The sequence below is a fragment of the Martes martes genome (assembly GCF_963455335.1).
Source record: "Martes martes genome assembly, chromosome: 13".
NCBI classification, from domain to species: Eukaryota; Metazoa; Chordata; class Mammalia; order Carnivora; family Mustelidae; genus Martes; species Martes martes.
In genome coordinates, this window is record NC_137901.1 from 90422308 (window position 1) to 90438700 (window position 16393).

At 51.8% G+C, this 16393-nt stretch overlaps 1 protein-coding gene across 1 annotated transcript in view; it reads left to right on the forward strand.

Moving 5' to 3' along the window:
* GLT1D1 (glycosyltransferase 1 domain containing 1) overlaps positions 1–16393 on the forward strand; it is an 84515-nt gene that overhangs the window by 45268 nt on the left and 22854 nt on the right. The window contains exons 7-8 of the mRNA XM_080821222.1: positions 5501–5596; positions 6164–6213. Coding sequence (XP_080677348.1) covers positions 5501–5596; positions 6164–6213 — 146 coding nt within the window. The remainder of the gene's footprint in view (positions 1–5500; positions 5597–6163; positions 6214–16393) is intronic.

Sequence of the window (16393 nt, forward strand, 5' to 3'; positions counted from 1 at the left end):
TTAACAGCCCCATAACCAGTAAGGAGATTGAAGCAGTCATCAAACTCTCCCAACAAACAAGCGCCCAAGACCACACAGCTTCCCAGGGGAATCCTACCATTTATATTTTATTTTTATTTTTTTTATAAACAATGTGAGTGCCTGGTTTAGCACTTCCTTTTAAATTTTTATTTATTTATTTGAGAGAGAGATCACAAGTAGGCAGAGAGCGGGGGGAAGCAGGCTCTATGCTAAGCAGAGAGCCTGATGTGGGGCTCGATCCCAAGACCCTGAGATCATGACCTGAGCTGAAGGCAGAGGCTTAACCCACTGAGTCACCCAGGCACCCCCCTACCAAACATTGAAAGACAGATTAATACCTATTCTCTTGAAACTCTTCCTAAAAATAAAAATGGAAGGAAAACTTCCAAACTTACTTTATGAGGGATGGATTCCTGTCTCAAATTTAGGTCTTTCATCCATTTTGAGTCTATTTTCATATGTGGTGTAAAGAAATGGTCCAGTTTCATTCTTCTGCATGTGGCTGTCCAATTTTCCCAACACCATTTGCTTTCCATTGGATATTTGGATTGGATCAAGCATTACCTTGATTTCCATTACCTACATTTCCATTGGATCAAGCATTACTTTGATCCCAAAACCAGACAAAGACCCCACCAAAAAGGAGAATAACAGACCAATATCCTTGATGAACACAGATGCGAAAATTCTCACCAAAATACTAGCCAATAGGATCCAACAGTCCATTAAAAGGATGATTCACCACGACCAAGTGGAATTTATTCCTGGGCTGCAAGGGTGGTTCGACAACCACAAATCAATCAATGTGATCCAATACATTAATAAAAGAAAGAACAAGAACCATATGATACTCTCAATAGATGCTTAAAAAGCATTTGACAAAGTACAGCATCCTTTCCCAATCAAAACTCTTCAAAGTGTAGGGACAGAGGGTACATACCTCAATACCATCAAAGCCATCTATGAAAACCCCACAGTGAGTATCATCCTCAATGAAGAAAAACTGAGAGCTTTTCCCCTAAGGTCAGGAACACGGCAGGGATGTCCACTGTCACCACTGCTATTCAACATCGTACTAGAAGTCCCAGCCTCAGCAATCAGACAACAAAAAGAAAATAAAGGCATCCAAATCGGCAAAGAAGTCGAACTATCACTCTTTGCAGGTGATATACTTTATGTGGAAAACCCAAAAGACTCCATTCCAAAACTCCTAGATCTCATACAGGAATTCAGTAAGTGTCAGGATATAAAATCAATGCACAGAAATCAGCTACATTTCTATACACCAACAGCAAGACAGAAAAAAGAAATTAGGAAGTCAGTCCCATTTACAATTGCACCCAAAACTGTAAGATACCTATGAATAAACCTAACCAAAGAGATAAAGAATCTGTACTCAGAAAACCGTAAAGTACTCATGAAAGACATTGAGGAAGACACAAAGAAATGGGAAAACGTTCCATGCTCATGGATTGGAAGAACAAATATAGTGAAAATGTCTATGCTACCTAGAGCACTCTACACATTTCATGCATCCCTATCAAAATACCATCAACTTTTTTCAAAGAAATGGAATAAATAATCCTAAAATTTATATGGAACCAGAAGAGACCCCGAATAGCCAGAGGAATGTTGGAAAAGAAAAGCAAAGTTGGTGGCATCACAATTCCAGACTTCAGGCTCTGTTAGAAAGATGTCATCATCAAGACAGCATGGTACTGGCACAAAAACAGACACAGAGATCCATGGAACAGAATAGAGAGCCCAGAAATAGACCCTCAACTCTCTGGTCAACTAATTTCCAACAAAGCAGGGAAGAATGTCCAATGGAAAAAGAGTCTCTTCAACAAATGGTGTTGGGAAAATTGGACAGCCACATGCAGAAGAATGAAACTGGACCATTTCTTTACACCACATACGAAAATAGACTCAAAATGGATGAAAGACCTAAATTTGAGACAGGAATCCATCCAAATCCTTGAGGACAACACAGGCAGCAACGTCTTTGACCTAAGCCACAGCAACTTCTTCCCAGAAACATCACCAAAAACAAGGGAAGCAAGGGCAAAAATGAACTATTGGGACTTCATCAAGATCAAAAACTTATGCACAGCAAAGGAAACAGTCAACAAAACCAAAAGACAACCAACAGAATGGGAGAAGATATTTGCAAATAACATATCAGAGAAAGGACTAGTATCCAAAATCTATAAAGAACTTAGTAAACTCAACACCCAAAGAACAAATAATCCAATCAAGAAATGGGCAGAAAACATGAACAGACATTTCTGCAAAGAAGACATCCAGATGGCCAACAGACACATAAGATGCTCCACATCACTCAGCATCAGGGAAATACAAATCACAACCACAATGAGATACCACTTCACACCAGTCAAAATGGCTAAAATTAACAAGTCCGGAATGACAGACGCTGGCAAGGATGCAGAGAAAGGGGAACCCTCCTACACTGTCGGTGGGAATGCAAGCTGGTGCAGCCACTCTGGAAAACAGTATGGAGGTTCCTCAAAAAGTAGAAAATAGAGCTACCCTATGACCCAGCAATCGCACTGCTGAGTGTTTACCCTAAAGATACAAATGTAGTTATCCGAAGGGGCACGTGCACCCGAATGTTTATAGCAGCAACGTCCACAATAGCCAAACTATGGAAAGAACCTAGATGTCCATCAGTAGATGAATGGATAAAGATGTGGTTCATACATGCAATGGAATACTATGCAGCCATCAAAAGAAATGAAATCTTGCCATTTGCAACAACACGGATGGAACTAGAGGGTATTATGCTGAGCGAAATAAGTCAATCAGAGAAAGACAATTATCATATGATCTTCCTGATATGAGGAAGCTGAGAGGCAAAGTGGATGGTTTGGGGGTTAGGGAAGGAAAAAATGAAACAAGATGGGATTGGGAGGGAGATAAACCATAAGAGACTCTTAATCTCACAAAACAAACAGGGTGGCTGGGGGGAAAGGAGAGGATGGCTGGGTGATGGACGTTGGGAGGGTATGTGCTATGGTGAGTGCTGTGAAGTGTGTAACACTGACACTGACAATTCACAGACCTGTACCCCTGAAACAAATAATACATTATAAGTTAATAAATTTAAAAATAAATAATTTTTAAGGAGACTCCACACCCAGTGTCGGGTCCAACACAGGGCTTGAACTCACAACCTGAGATCAGAACCTGAGCCGAGATCAAGAGTCAGATGTTCACCTAATTGAGCCACCCAGGCGCCCCAGAAACCAGCACTTTAAAAAACCGAAATGGGAGAGAAAACATGAGAGTTCCTCGTGTGTAATACGGCTAACATGGGGGCTGTGTGTGGACGCAGACACATCTATCATGTGGATGAGGTTTCCGTACCACATGTCCAACTCACTGCGAGTCACAGAACGTTGTCCTTGGTGGGTCACTCTCTCCAGGCTGGCTTCCTCGGGGTCCTGGGTAGGGGTGGGCGGAGGCACACTTCGCCCGGCATCACCGGAGCAGAAACCAGACCACGCGTCACAGTGAAATAAAGGGACAGAATCGTTTCCAACATCATGCCTGTCGTGTGCCACACGTACAGACAGCAGTGGAGTCTTTCTGACAAGACAGCAGGCAGGTTTTCAGACCCGGCTTGCGTCGGCTCCCGTCCCTGGGTCATCTCTGTGTTTGCTTTGCTGTTGTACTTCTTTTTTTTCATTACTTCTCCCCCTTTTTGGTACATTCATGTGTCTCCTTCTACCTTTCCTTCTTGTCTTCTTGTGTATTTGAGCACATATGCCAGGTACATTGTGACGACGCGGTCTGTGATGTTGTGTCCCACCCAGGGACTCACATCTGGACGCAGCCCCTCGGGAGTTGTTCTAGATATAAAAACAGTGTGCACACGTGTACATGTGCGTGTGTGCACACCCACGTGCCCTGGGCCCTGGGCTAAGGCTTCCCCATGTAGTTAACAGCACATGCCCTGGCTTTATCCTTGTTCCTCTGTTAACTTTCCAATGTCGCCGGTAACTGATTTTCACGATGACACTTGTGATTTTTGTCCTCACTGGACATTCACTGTCCGGCTTCAGCTTCACTGACGGGTTCTGCCTCGGAAGGAGGAATTTATCCGTGTCTCACACTGGACCTTCCAGTCCCTTAAAGGAATTCTGCAAGTTATCATTCATTAAAGGGAATAGCTTGTCTCCTGGCCTCAAAGTCCTCTGATCTGGGATCCGAATTCTGCATGTGGCTTCCAGCTGGGACTTTCGGTCACACAGTATGTCTTGTCCTCCTAGGGTGAGTTCCGGGGTGCGCAGCACAGTGGGGAGATCCTTTACAACCCCCCGCACCTCGGTGACATTGTCAGCGGTCACTTCAGACCGTGGGGACACCCAGCCTTACCGCATGTCACAGGCAGTCAGTACACGGCGTGTGGTCACATGGAGGTGGCACAGCCGTGTCCCCTTGTCGCTCTGACGACGCAGCTGTGCACGGCTCACAGCAGCACCGAGACACGGGAAGTGCACTCAGTGGGCAGCGGGCGCCGAATCCTCTCACCAGCCCGACTTCTGGGTGCAGGCCCATGCATCTGGGAATGATGTTTTAGGTCAGCTTGTGTTAACTACACGGGTCATTTCCGTCAGATCACTTGCCTGTTGCTGCATTTCAAACCACCTCAACACAAAGGGGCTTAAAGAGCCCCGGTTTCCCGTGGCCGTGGGGGCTGGCGGCTGGGCCCGGGCTCCGGGGCAGCTCCTGCCGGCCCCACCTGTCTGCTGCTGGGCCCGCGCTCCCTCTGCGGTGGGCCAAGGCCTGCAGCTCCAGCGGGGTCGGCTGGCCGTCTCCCCGCAGATCCTCGTCCCCAAGGAGGCAGCCGGCCTGGCTGGGAGGCGGCAGTGCTGCGGGGGGTGAGAGACAATGACACGGGGCTTCCCATGGCCGCGACCCGGAAGTCACTCGCTGCCCCCCCACCCCGAGCTCCATGGGCCAACGCTAATCCCAGACCGGCCCAGAGCCGACGGGCCACGAAGCCAGTCCAGCTCTCGGTGAGAGGAGCCACCGTGCGACCCAAAGCCTTTATTCCACGCACCTGTGGGCACGTCCATGTTAGTGTGCGCACCTCAGTGAACACGCGGACTCGGGGTCACCTCACCGCACAAAGCCCCCTCGCTTGCATGAAGGAAATGCTCGTCTAACTGAAATTCTAGCCAAATGCTTTCCAGGGCCTGTGGCTCACACTTCCGCAAGAATTGCCTCTTCCTCGCTGCACAGCCTGTTTCCTGGGCTGAACTCGGCTCAGGTTTTCCCACCGGGAGGGGCAGATCATTCATGCAGTGAACTGTGTGAAGGTTACGGGGGGCGGGGGGGCGGCAGGTGCGGAGAGGTGGGAGCCCTGCGGCTTCGGAGCGGTGTCTCGGGTCTTTGCTCCCGTGGTGTCCAGTGCCTTCTCCCCACTAAGAACACCTGAACTCTTCCCTTGCAGGGATTAACCAAAGTGCTGATAACTTACACATCTTTCTCCTGGTGTGTGGCCTTAGACAAGTTAAGGACCCTCTTTACTTGGTGGATGTGTTCTCAGGTACGTTTTGTTGACAGAATTCTGTTTGGGGACTGGTCTAAGCCTACCTCTCTGTAGGATTTTCAGTCTTCCCGTCTCCGTCTTTCCACATGAGCAGAACTGCTTCTAGGTGGGTACTCTGGAAACAACCAGAAAAATAAGAGCACTGGGTAGTGATCCGTTTCTACTCTCCCGTGCCCTCGGCTTCTGCGGAAATCCCAAAAACAGTGAATAATTGTAAGAATAACATAATCTTACCTGGAAACGTTTCACACATGTCAGTTTGTAGGACACGTTTGGAGATTTGCCGCGTTGCTTGAATTACCCCCCAAGTCCATGTTGGCTTGTGGAGTGCTTCCTCCTGGTTGTTCCAATAGGGGAGAGATCCGGATAATGCATAACATTCTAGAAAAATCATTTTACTTAGAATAATACAACGTTCAGTGTTTACATTTCAAACACAGAGAATTTGACTGTTGAATGAATAGTGATAAGAAATAATTTATATCATGTAATTAATGTTAAACTTAATTACGTTTCTATCTATGGCATAAAACCACTGAAATTTTTTTTCTCTTTCTTCCCAAGAATGGCATCGTGAAGAGCCTAACGTCTACATGGTGATCGCAGGTCCTGAAGTAAGTCGGCGCACCACAAACACGGCTCTCCTCTCCGTCTTGATGCTTTCTATGTGTTTTCTAAAATTAGTTGACATTTCTCTTTAACCACATTATTTTTTTCCTGTTAAAGTAATTAGAGTCTGCCTTTTTAAAAATGAAAACGAAGTGTAAGGGTGAGGAGGCTTTGTAATTCCTCAAAGCTCATCGACTGCTACAGCAGGTTGGTTTTCACGGGAATACAGCAGTCTGAGTTGGTGCATGGGGCACGCGGGGTATGTGGCCCGCGTACCTGAAACTCCTTTACACTGCACAGCAAACCACGCAGAGCTGTCCCTTCGCCGAGCACCAGGTGAGCTAACTGACTTGCATTTAGGACCCAAGCGGTGTGGGACGTTAACTATCCATGAGCGCGGGAGAGCAGAGGCCAGCAGAAGGCCTGGGAGACCCTGTGTCTCGTTGCACGGGCCTCCAGGAGAGTCGCTGCTCCCCTCGACAACGCGGGTCAAGCACGTGCAGCTCTGTCCCACACACAGGGCCGAGCATTCAGGAGTCAGAGCATCGGGGTAGAGACTTCTCCTGAGAACGAACTGTGATTTACTCCAAGTACTGTGGAAACGAAGCAGGCTTTGTGCTTCCAGCAGGGTGCGATGGGACCGTGCCCCCATGGAGTGTCTATGCCAGGGCAGCAGATGGCACACCCTGGGGAAAGGCATCGCTCATTTCCTTGGTCCTGTTTGCCAAACCGGGATAGTTGAGCTTGTGACCTCGCCGAGTCACCCACCGTATTCATGGGGGTGCCCCTGAGAACGTGAACGAGCGGGTTCCCGCACACCGCGGTCTTACCTGCTCTGCACGCTCTTCCGTGGGTTCCGGCTCCCTGGGGACACGCACTCCTCTCCGTATTCCCAGACTTTTGGAGACAGTACATTTATCTGGAAAAAGATCCCGTAACCTAATAAAAATAACGAGGGCTCGCCTCTGCCCATGAAAAATGAACAACTCCACATTCAGTGCGAGTGTTTGATGCAACACGCACTCACACACACGTGCTCGGCCGCAGCCTTCCAGTGGCAACAAGATGACCCCGGGACCCTGCCGAATGTGAAGTCCCCTCACGGCCGAGTTGTTTATGACGAGGATGTTTTAATTCTGTTTCCATGCTTCTGTCCGAAGAGCGTTACTGAAAGGAAAAGTTTGAGTTTGATGCTGAAATCCCTGCTACCGGAGAGAGAAAGCCTCAGACTTAGAAAGAATTTAGCGATGTGGTTTCTCATTTCCACTATTTCCGTGTTCATGGCGATGTTCTATTTATGGCACGTGATGCTGGCTTTCCAACTATGAAGACTTTCTTTAAAAATAAATTGAATTGGCTTCAGAAAAGTATTAAATAAGGAGCCGTACAGATGGTACGCAGATACGACAAATTACAAAAATGCATGCAATGGCCCGAGTTTGGGGAACAGCTGTTATGAAGTGTTCGTGTTCGGGGGCAAGAGACCCCACAACGTAGCCTTGCTGGACAGAAGCGCTGGCCCGCGCCACACCACAGATGACCCCGTCCGCCGGGGTCTCTGTATCGCGTTTCCGTGTGCGGAAACCTGCCCAGGGACTCGGGAACACTCCGGAAGCAGGGGGCTTGTGACAGCGACCCCTTCCCCGGGAATGAAGACCCCGGGGGTGCTGGGGCAGTGGCCGGGGGAGGGGCGGCAGGGAGGGGCGGCTGACCCTGGCATCCCCTCCCCGGACCCACCTGTGTCCCTCTGTTCAGCCTGCCAGCAGCGGGGGACAGTCCCAGCGTGGCTGCCTCCTGAGGGCTTCTTGCGCGCCGGTCTTCCGGGGGACACGGTTGTCATCTTGTCTTTTCAACTGAACGGTGACACCGTGTCTCACATCCCAGAGAAAAGCAGCCTTTTCTACCACTTGCGATCGCACGCACACGGGGCCTACAACGTGCATCACTGTTCTCTCTCTCTCTGTCTTCAGCATCTGGAAGGAGGTGCTGGTTTGGCGCCAGGGGAGGCAGTGCAGGCCTGTGGTGACGCTAGACAGCGCGTCACCAGGAGCGTTCGCGATTCCGGAGCTTCCGGGCCCCTCCAGCTGCTTCCCAGCCGGAGTAATGGCCCCGCAATGCCCAAGAACAGGGGCCGGCTTGGCAAGTGTAGGTCGGAGACGAGCCCCAGGACGCTCACCAGCTAGAGCGCCTGCCGGGGCCCCCAGGGGCTGTCTGGAGCTGCGTGGACAGCCCGCCTCGGTCTGCTTTTGTGGAGCAAAGACCCCAAGCAGTGACGGGGGGTGGGGGTTAGGAAAGGGCACACTTGAGTTGGGGGTCCAGGACCCTCCGGGACCGGTTATGACCAGAGACTCACGGCCCTTCCGCTCACTGATCACCAGTGAGCGGAAGGCACGACTTCCGCAACGCACTGCGCTATCGAGAATGGAAGCCCCCGCGGGAAACGGAAGGTGCATCTCTCGGCTGCAGGTTTGCCGCTCAGCAGAAGCAGGAGTCGGCACCTGCCCCGTGTCACACTCCTGGAGCTTTCCTGGGGTCCGCCTGCTTCTCCCCCACTGCCCAGGGAGACGGTTCTCCCCTACCTCAGTCGGCTTCGGGTGATGCGGCGTCACGCCCTTCCTGGCCCGAGTACAGAAGTGAAGGCTTCGGGTCTGACACATTCATACATGTCCAGTGCGTCTGGGCCCCAGAATCCCATGGATGGGCTGGCGGACCAGCAACAGAGACCTGGTTCTCCTGGTCCTGGAGGCTGGAAGTCTGAGAGGGAGGTGCCGGCGAGGCCTCTTCATGGCTGAGGGCCGCTCTCTGGGGTCATTTGGGAGACCTGATCCCATCGGTTAAGACTGATCTTGTTTCTAAGGCCTCCACCTTCGTGACCCACTCACCTCCCAGAGACCTCACCTCCTGACGCCATCGTCTTTGGAGGTTCAGATTCAGGTATGAATTCGGGGCGTGGGGGACACAACAAGCCATAGAAATACCCCACCTCATAAAAGGTCTCTGTCAGATCTAAGGGAAAAACAAAAAGCCCCGATCCAAACCTTGGTGCCGTCTCAGCAGACAGGATAACCTGAGCTTCTAGCTAAGGCGGCATCGAATCCACGGGGTCACAAACTCCTCCAGACAAGTTGTCCTCTTCTTGATTCTGTGTGTCCCACGGAAGACAAACGTGATGCGTCCGGACACACATCTCAGATCCCCCGGGAACCTGGGCGGGCTGGTGTCTAAGGCTCACTCGTTTGCTTCCTAACCGGGACCTGGGGTACGCTGGTGAGTGTCCAGCGACCGGTGCTCGTGGGGAGCAGGGCGGGGAGCCATTTTCTGAAAGCCCCAGTGGCCAGTTGCCACAGTGTAGAAGCTCCCGCCACAGCCAGTTCACAGTTAACGGGAGACGTCTCTGAAGACAGTGGAGATGCACGCGCGCGGCCAGTGGGGGCAGGCCGACCCAGGTCAGCACGGGGTGCGTGCACACGCACACACTCATGTTACCGGACGAGTGTCACCAGACGGGGCTGCTCTCGCTCCGCGCAGCTCTGCACTCTGAGCCTCGCTCTTGGCGCGGGCTCTCCACGCCCAGCGGCGCCTGAACACGACTGAGATCGAGACCCGAGCTGAGATCAAGACTCAGACGCTTAACTCTGGTCCTTTCTGAAAGACTGTGCTGTCCCTTGCCATGTGATGCTGTTCTCTTCCATTTTTTTTTTTTTAAGATTTTATTTATTTATTTGACAGAGAAAGCGAGGGAGCACAAGCAGGCAGAGAAGCAGTGGGAGAGGCAGAAGCAGGCTCCCCACTGAGCAGGGAGCCTGATGCGGGGCTTGATCCCAGGACTCTGGGATCATGACCTGAGCCGAAGGCAGACACTTAACAACTGAGCCACCCAGGCGCCCCCCATGTTATTTTTTAAAAGCTTGTTTTTGCCCAAAAATCAATCTCATGTTTTGCTTCCTAATCTGACATGTGAAAATCACTGACTTGGCCACGCCGGACGGTGTCTGTCCCACTAGGCCTCCATCCTCTCCGAGGCCAGCGTGCACAGCAGCTCCCGCCGTAAGCGCCTCTCCCCAGATGCTGGCCTGGCTCAGTCGGGACCCGGCAGCTATGCTCTCGCTGACCACCCGCCCAGCCCAGCCCCCCACTTTCATCCTTACAGGATCTCCAGACATCTGTCTGCTTTCATGGTCAAGGATTTAATCTGACATCATGTCTGAAGACCACATGGTGGGGAGGTCAATTTTACACTTGAAATTGAATCCTTGCAACATCAGTGATTAATCTGGAAATGGATTTTCAAAGTGGGTCAGAGTTCAAACCTTGGGACACACCAAAACCCATGCTTTAACGACTGTGTCGTGTAGGAGGTTGGACACCTTGAATATTGCCATTATTTGTGGCATCTGACGGGAATTCACTCCTCATCCTGTGTCCTCCTTTGTTAACTGTGAAACTCCGTGGCTGAATAAATTCTTTCTCTGCGAATTACGCAGAGGTCATGTGCTGGCTTCCCTGGACAAAACTGCACTGACTTGGTGAGCTAAGGCGTCTGGAATAGTCTCTCATTAGGGAATCATCACAGTGCACACAGCAGGGGTCCCTCTGGTCCTTTCTGTGCATGGAGCCCCGTCACATGGGACACACCAGTGAGGAAATCAGCACCGCTCAGCCAGCGTCCCTCGGCCACAGGCGTCACACCAACTCCAGCAAATGCAACTTACAGGAAGACAAGAGCCACCAAGAGAGTAGCTGGGGACTGGAGGTCAGCCGGGAAGGTGCCGTCCAGGACGCCCCCTGGGGAGGAATGAGCTCCACCCACTTCGTGGTCTCCGGATCCTTCGGTTCCAGGTCCGGGACCCAGTTCGGGTTACATCCCACCCTTTTGTAAGAAGAGGACTAGGCACCCGGTTCCACTTTGTGACCAACTGTGTCCACGGGAGGAGGTGAGGAAGAACCAAAGGAAGGGGCTCTGGCAGAAGAGGTGGACGCTGAGGGGTCTGAGCAGAAAGCAGACATCCGCGGCCCGTGCAGGTGCCCTGTTGGCCCATACACGTGGATGGAGGAAGGGAAGACGTTTATCGGTCAGTTGATGGGAGTAAACAGCCACGACGTTGGGTCCCTGGGGTGGCCTCGGTGCTTTCCTTCGGGGAAACGGAAAGGTGGGGAAGACTGTGCTCGGCCAACTCTGCTGCGTCCTCCTCTGGATGGGCTGCTGGGCGACAGCGATGCTGAGCAGAGTCTCTGCAGGAGACTGGGCCACCATTATTTATTGTTGTTCGTTCACAAGGACACTAGCACGTTGTTATAAATATTTGTGTGCGTGCGTGTACGTTCACATCTACAAAACCGGACTTCTTTAATCAGTCCTTCAAGAAGTTCTTACTGAGAGCCGCTGTGTTGTAGGCACACGGAGCACGTGGCGTAGACATGACACCTGCTGTCATGGGGCACACAGTCCAGTGGGAGGACAGACTGGGGCTGTGTCCGCAAGGGAGGGCCCGGGGCCGTGGGGCATTCACAGGCTCCTGCCGCTTCCCCTGGCCCGGCCCAGAGGGCATGGCGTCACTCTGCCCGCCGAGCGTTTATCCGGTCTAGTCACCGTTTATAAAATTCTCACACGAATGTCCTTAGGTCGCTTCAAAAATCACAGATGCTGTGTATGTTTCATTTTTTAGGTGCCAGACGTGTTTATCTCCATGGCCGTTCTTAGCAAGAACATTTTAAAATGGGGATCTCCGTCCCATACGGGATCTCCGTAGTCATTCATTTAGACCCTGTGGCATCATCCGTGTCCTGCAGCAGGTAGTTCCGTGTGGCTGGGCAGTACGGCGGTTGCACGCTTGGACCCTGGAGTGAGCTGGGTGTCTCCTGCCTGTGTCTCAGCCTCCCCATCTGCGAAGTAGGCATGACCAAGACAGTGCCACCTGCCTCACCGTTTCTTGCGGGGACGGAGTACTGGCGTGGTGGCTCGAACAGCGCCTGGCTCACGGGTAGCGTCGTAGATGACGTTACGTGGGAAAGCGCAGCACGTGCGAATGTCTCCTTGCGGCACGGACACGCTGGGATCCCGGGTTAGCTGCAAGATGGTCTCAGTCTGGCTTTGGTTTCCTATTAAGGCTGCTTTGATCTCTCGGTTCAACCATTTTAGCAAAGCGTGTGGCTTCTGCTTCCAGGAGGGTCTCGAGTGGCCGCATCTGCTGGCGCTCCTTGATAAGGAGTGTGGTATGAGCATTCGGTCTGAGCACGACAGCTTAATGACTTCCCACGATAACGTCTTATATCAAAGATGATTTTCCTTAAGCCTGGGAGTTGAAACAATATCTTCGGCTCAGAAATAAATAAGCTTAGAGGGAGGAAATGAGAATCTTCTTTGCTCCGTACAATGCTTTTGCTTTTTAAAATTTCATAAGGTGCTTTCATTACATAAAAAAATCTACCCTTTTTTCTGTATCTTGTATTTTGTTCCACTTGGCTTCACTGGGAGATTTGAAAATGAACCGATGTGGGAGGTAAATCCTGGCAAGCGTGATGCAGGGTGTACTTCAGCTCAAAAGCGGTTAGACCTTCAGCTGAGTTTTAGTTAACGTGCTAGTATTTCAGCAGACTCCTAAAGTCTTCCTTGGTGAATTGCTTTTTTCTAACAGTTAATTGTGACAGAAGCAAGCTAACAAAACTAAAAATGAGGGATCTCTAACTAAAAATGATCATATGTAAAGTATGAATTTGACAATTACTATGGAAAGCCAAAAGGCAGCTTTCATTAGGCTGTCTGCTTTCTCACGATAAGCTATTGGGATTATAATGTAATTCCACTGTTTAAGATCATTTCAACAGAAAGAATCGGGAATAAAAATGGAAGGGAAGGGCCAGACGGAAACGATGCATTTACCGGATATCAGCAAGCAGAGAGCTGTGTGCAAGACACGGGGCCTGGCCTTGGAGGGAAAGGACATGTGTACGGGCGCAAGGCACACAAGCAGTGGACTAGGCAGGCCTGCGTTTGGTAGCAGGTGCAAGGAAAGGGGGGGAAGGAGACGCTGCTTCTTGTTTGGATGATCAGGGAAAGTCTCCCACGGAGGGGGCGTCGGCCAGGGACGGAAGGGGGCCTTGCTCGTGGCGGGAGCGGCAACAGTCAGGCAGGGAGCTAGAAGGCTACAGACAGGCTTATCATGGGGAAGTAAACAGGTAAGCAGGCAGTGATTCCGTAATGCACGTTGGCGTTCCGTGAACTAGTTGATAAAACCCCTGAGGACACAGCAGAGAGGCAGTGGAGCGTGGTTTTCAGCATTCGGTCTCCTGGCCCAGCACCCTTCCAGTTGTGTGATGGTGGTTAAACTACACGAGCTCTCTGAGCTGCACAGTCCTCTCGTGTGAGGTGGGGTGATCACACCAGGATCGCTGGCGGGAAGTAAGTTACTGCGCGCAGAGAACGTAGCCTAGGTTAGGCCCAGGGACCGTGGCAAGTAAACACGGACTCTTAACGGCCATAAACACCCAATCATCCAGAAGTATGAGTTTCTCCTCTGAAGATCTCTCGAGGAGTGGGGAGCATGTTGCAGGCTCCAGGGATCCATCTCTAACCCTGGCACTGCTTCCAGCTGGCCCAGCGCCCCCAGAGGAGAAGGGGGGCAGGCAGGGAGGCCTCAGAGCAGGGTTCGCACAGATGCACTTGGCCAGGCCACGGGCTAGAAAAGCCGCCTGCGAGCGGGCGCCCTCTGCTGGCGGCTGAAGAAATCCTTCCAGGCCTGCACTGGGGCGTTCTGGAAGCTGTCCTCATCACAAGTCACGCTCCCACCTCGCTTTGGACGTCTGGTGCAGGAACTGCCCAGGACTTCCCGCAGATCCGAGCTTTCGGGGCTCAGCTGTAGGTGCTCTGCAGGAGGCAAGTGAGGCCTATCGAGCTATTTGGAAGACACCAACCTGTGTGCTGTCCACACCAGGTGTGTGATAATGTTGCCAAAAGACACGGCTGGCACGCTACACGTGTGGAGAACGTACTCAAGAACGCTCTGGACGGGCAACAGTTCATTCTCAAAAAAGCAAAAACCAGGGCTCCTGGGGGGCTCAGTGGGTGAAGTGTCTGCCTTTAGCTCAGGTCATGGTCTCAGGGTCCTAGGATCGAGCCCAGGGCTCCCTGCTCAGCAGGGAGCCTGCTTCTCCCTCTGCCCATGCCCCTCCCTCGTGCACACGCTCTCTCTTGCCCCACTCTCAAACGAGTAAGTAAAATCTTAAAAACAAAAAATCGCACACAAGGTTTTCTTGTTACTGGTAGTCTTGAACATTAGCTACTTCCCCCTGTGGGGTCAGCAGGTGCCCGAGTATGTGACCGTGAATGGAAACCCAGGGGCAGAAGTCAGGTCTTGGAAGCATTTCTACTTTGATTTGTGTGCAGATGTTTAACATAAAAGTAGAGACGTGTAAAGCACTTGTGCAGGTCACAAGGCTTCGGCAAGAAACTTTAGCAACTGAAGTTTGTAACAATAATACACAAACCTGTGAAGGCTTTCTGGATCGTGCAAGCACTGGGATTTTCTTAGTGCGAGCAGATCATTTATGGACGGCAACTAAACGGTGTTCTCCCATCTGTAGCTCACACGGGATCCCAGCCAGGTGCAGGCTCTTCTCCCTCGTAAGTGGTCCCGCATGTAAGTGCATCTGTCTTCTGGCTGTTCCTGTAACCTTGCTCTTAAAATACATTAAACTCTAGAAACATCTTCCTGGGGATAGTGTCAGCGTTCCCTACGCTTCCAGACTGGCTGCGCTAGCTCCTGGGATACATCCCAGTCAGTGCCCGCGGTTTGAAGGATTTGGGTCCAACACACACACGGCGTTCCCTTGCCAAAAGAAACGGAAATGAAGTTTCTGGAAGGCACAGCATTTTTTCAGTTGGCACAATAAAGTATACGGACGTCGTCATATTCATCAAACCGACTTGTCCCGTAACTCTAATACCTACCGCTAGAGCGTGAATGAGGACAGAAGCGGAATCTGCGCCCACTGCTTACCTGTCAGGAGGACGGGACGAGCCGGCAGACGCTGTGTTATTAGTAAGATGTGTTCCTGCCCTCCTGTCCGTGTCTTTGAGGAAGTGCTCAAGATGTGTTGGCACAGGGCATCAACGTAAGAAGAGCTGTTGTTTTAAAAATTATTTTAAAGTGTTATTTTAAAAGTTATATTTAAAAGTTATTTAACAAGTTGTTATTTTAGAAGTGTTATTTTTAAAGATGTCATCTTTTAAGTATTTAAAAATATTTCATCTTTGCCAGCGCGCTGCAGGGAAGACCAAGGGCAAAGCCGACGTGCGCTCACTGAGTGCACCGGGGCCAGTCAGACGTGAACGTACGCTGGGCTCCACCCTGGCTGGGCTCGTGGGAGCGCTGTGACAGTGGGACAGTGTCCCCTCACATCCTCCGGGGACCCCCGGGAGTAAGCCCGCCGGAGAAGAGGCCACGTGCTCCAGCCGTCCTCCAGTCCGGCTTCCGAGGGTCGCGAGCGTGTGCGTCCCTGTGCGAACACCATGACGGCCGCCGGGCACCGGGGCGTCTTGCTCTCCCCGCTCAGTGCCGGGCGTGCAGGCGCGAGGCCGCGTCTCTGGGAGGGTGTGCGGGGGCGGCGCGGGGGCCGAGGCCTGCAGCTCTCACGCGCCTGCCTTCCACAGGATATTCAACTTCTGCTGGAGGCGCCCCTAAGCCGTCGCCGCGGCGTCTCGGGCGGTCCCAGGCACTGAACCACTGGGACTCATTCAAGCCTCCCCACCCTCCTGAAGCCCTGTGACACCTGCCGCTCCGCAGCCAAGGAAGCCCAGAGAGGTCCCCTGATGCAGGCACAGCCGGGAGCTCGTGAGCGGCCGGGGGGACCTGAGCGCATGAGCCCCACACGGCCCGCACCGCCTGTCCTGGCCCTTACGGGTCTACGGATGGGTCGCTTCACACCCCGAGTCTCGCTGCAAGGGGCAGGCACCCCTGGGGTCCCAGAGCCCCCGACACGCTGCCTTCAGCCTCCGCGTTAGTTCCCCACGTCAGCCAGCAGGGCTGCAGGGACGAACGCGGGCCCTGTGCCGACCGACACAGCGCTTCCGGGCGCGAAGCAGGAGGAAATCCAGGCTCGAGGATGTTAGGTTGTGACTAACTGAAGTTTTACGTGGCTTTTTCTTCTCCTTTTTTACGAGATATAATTCGTGTGGCGTCAAGATCA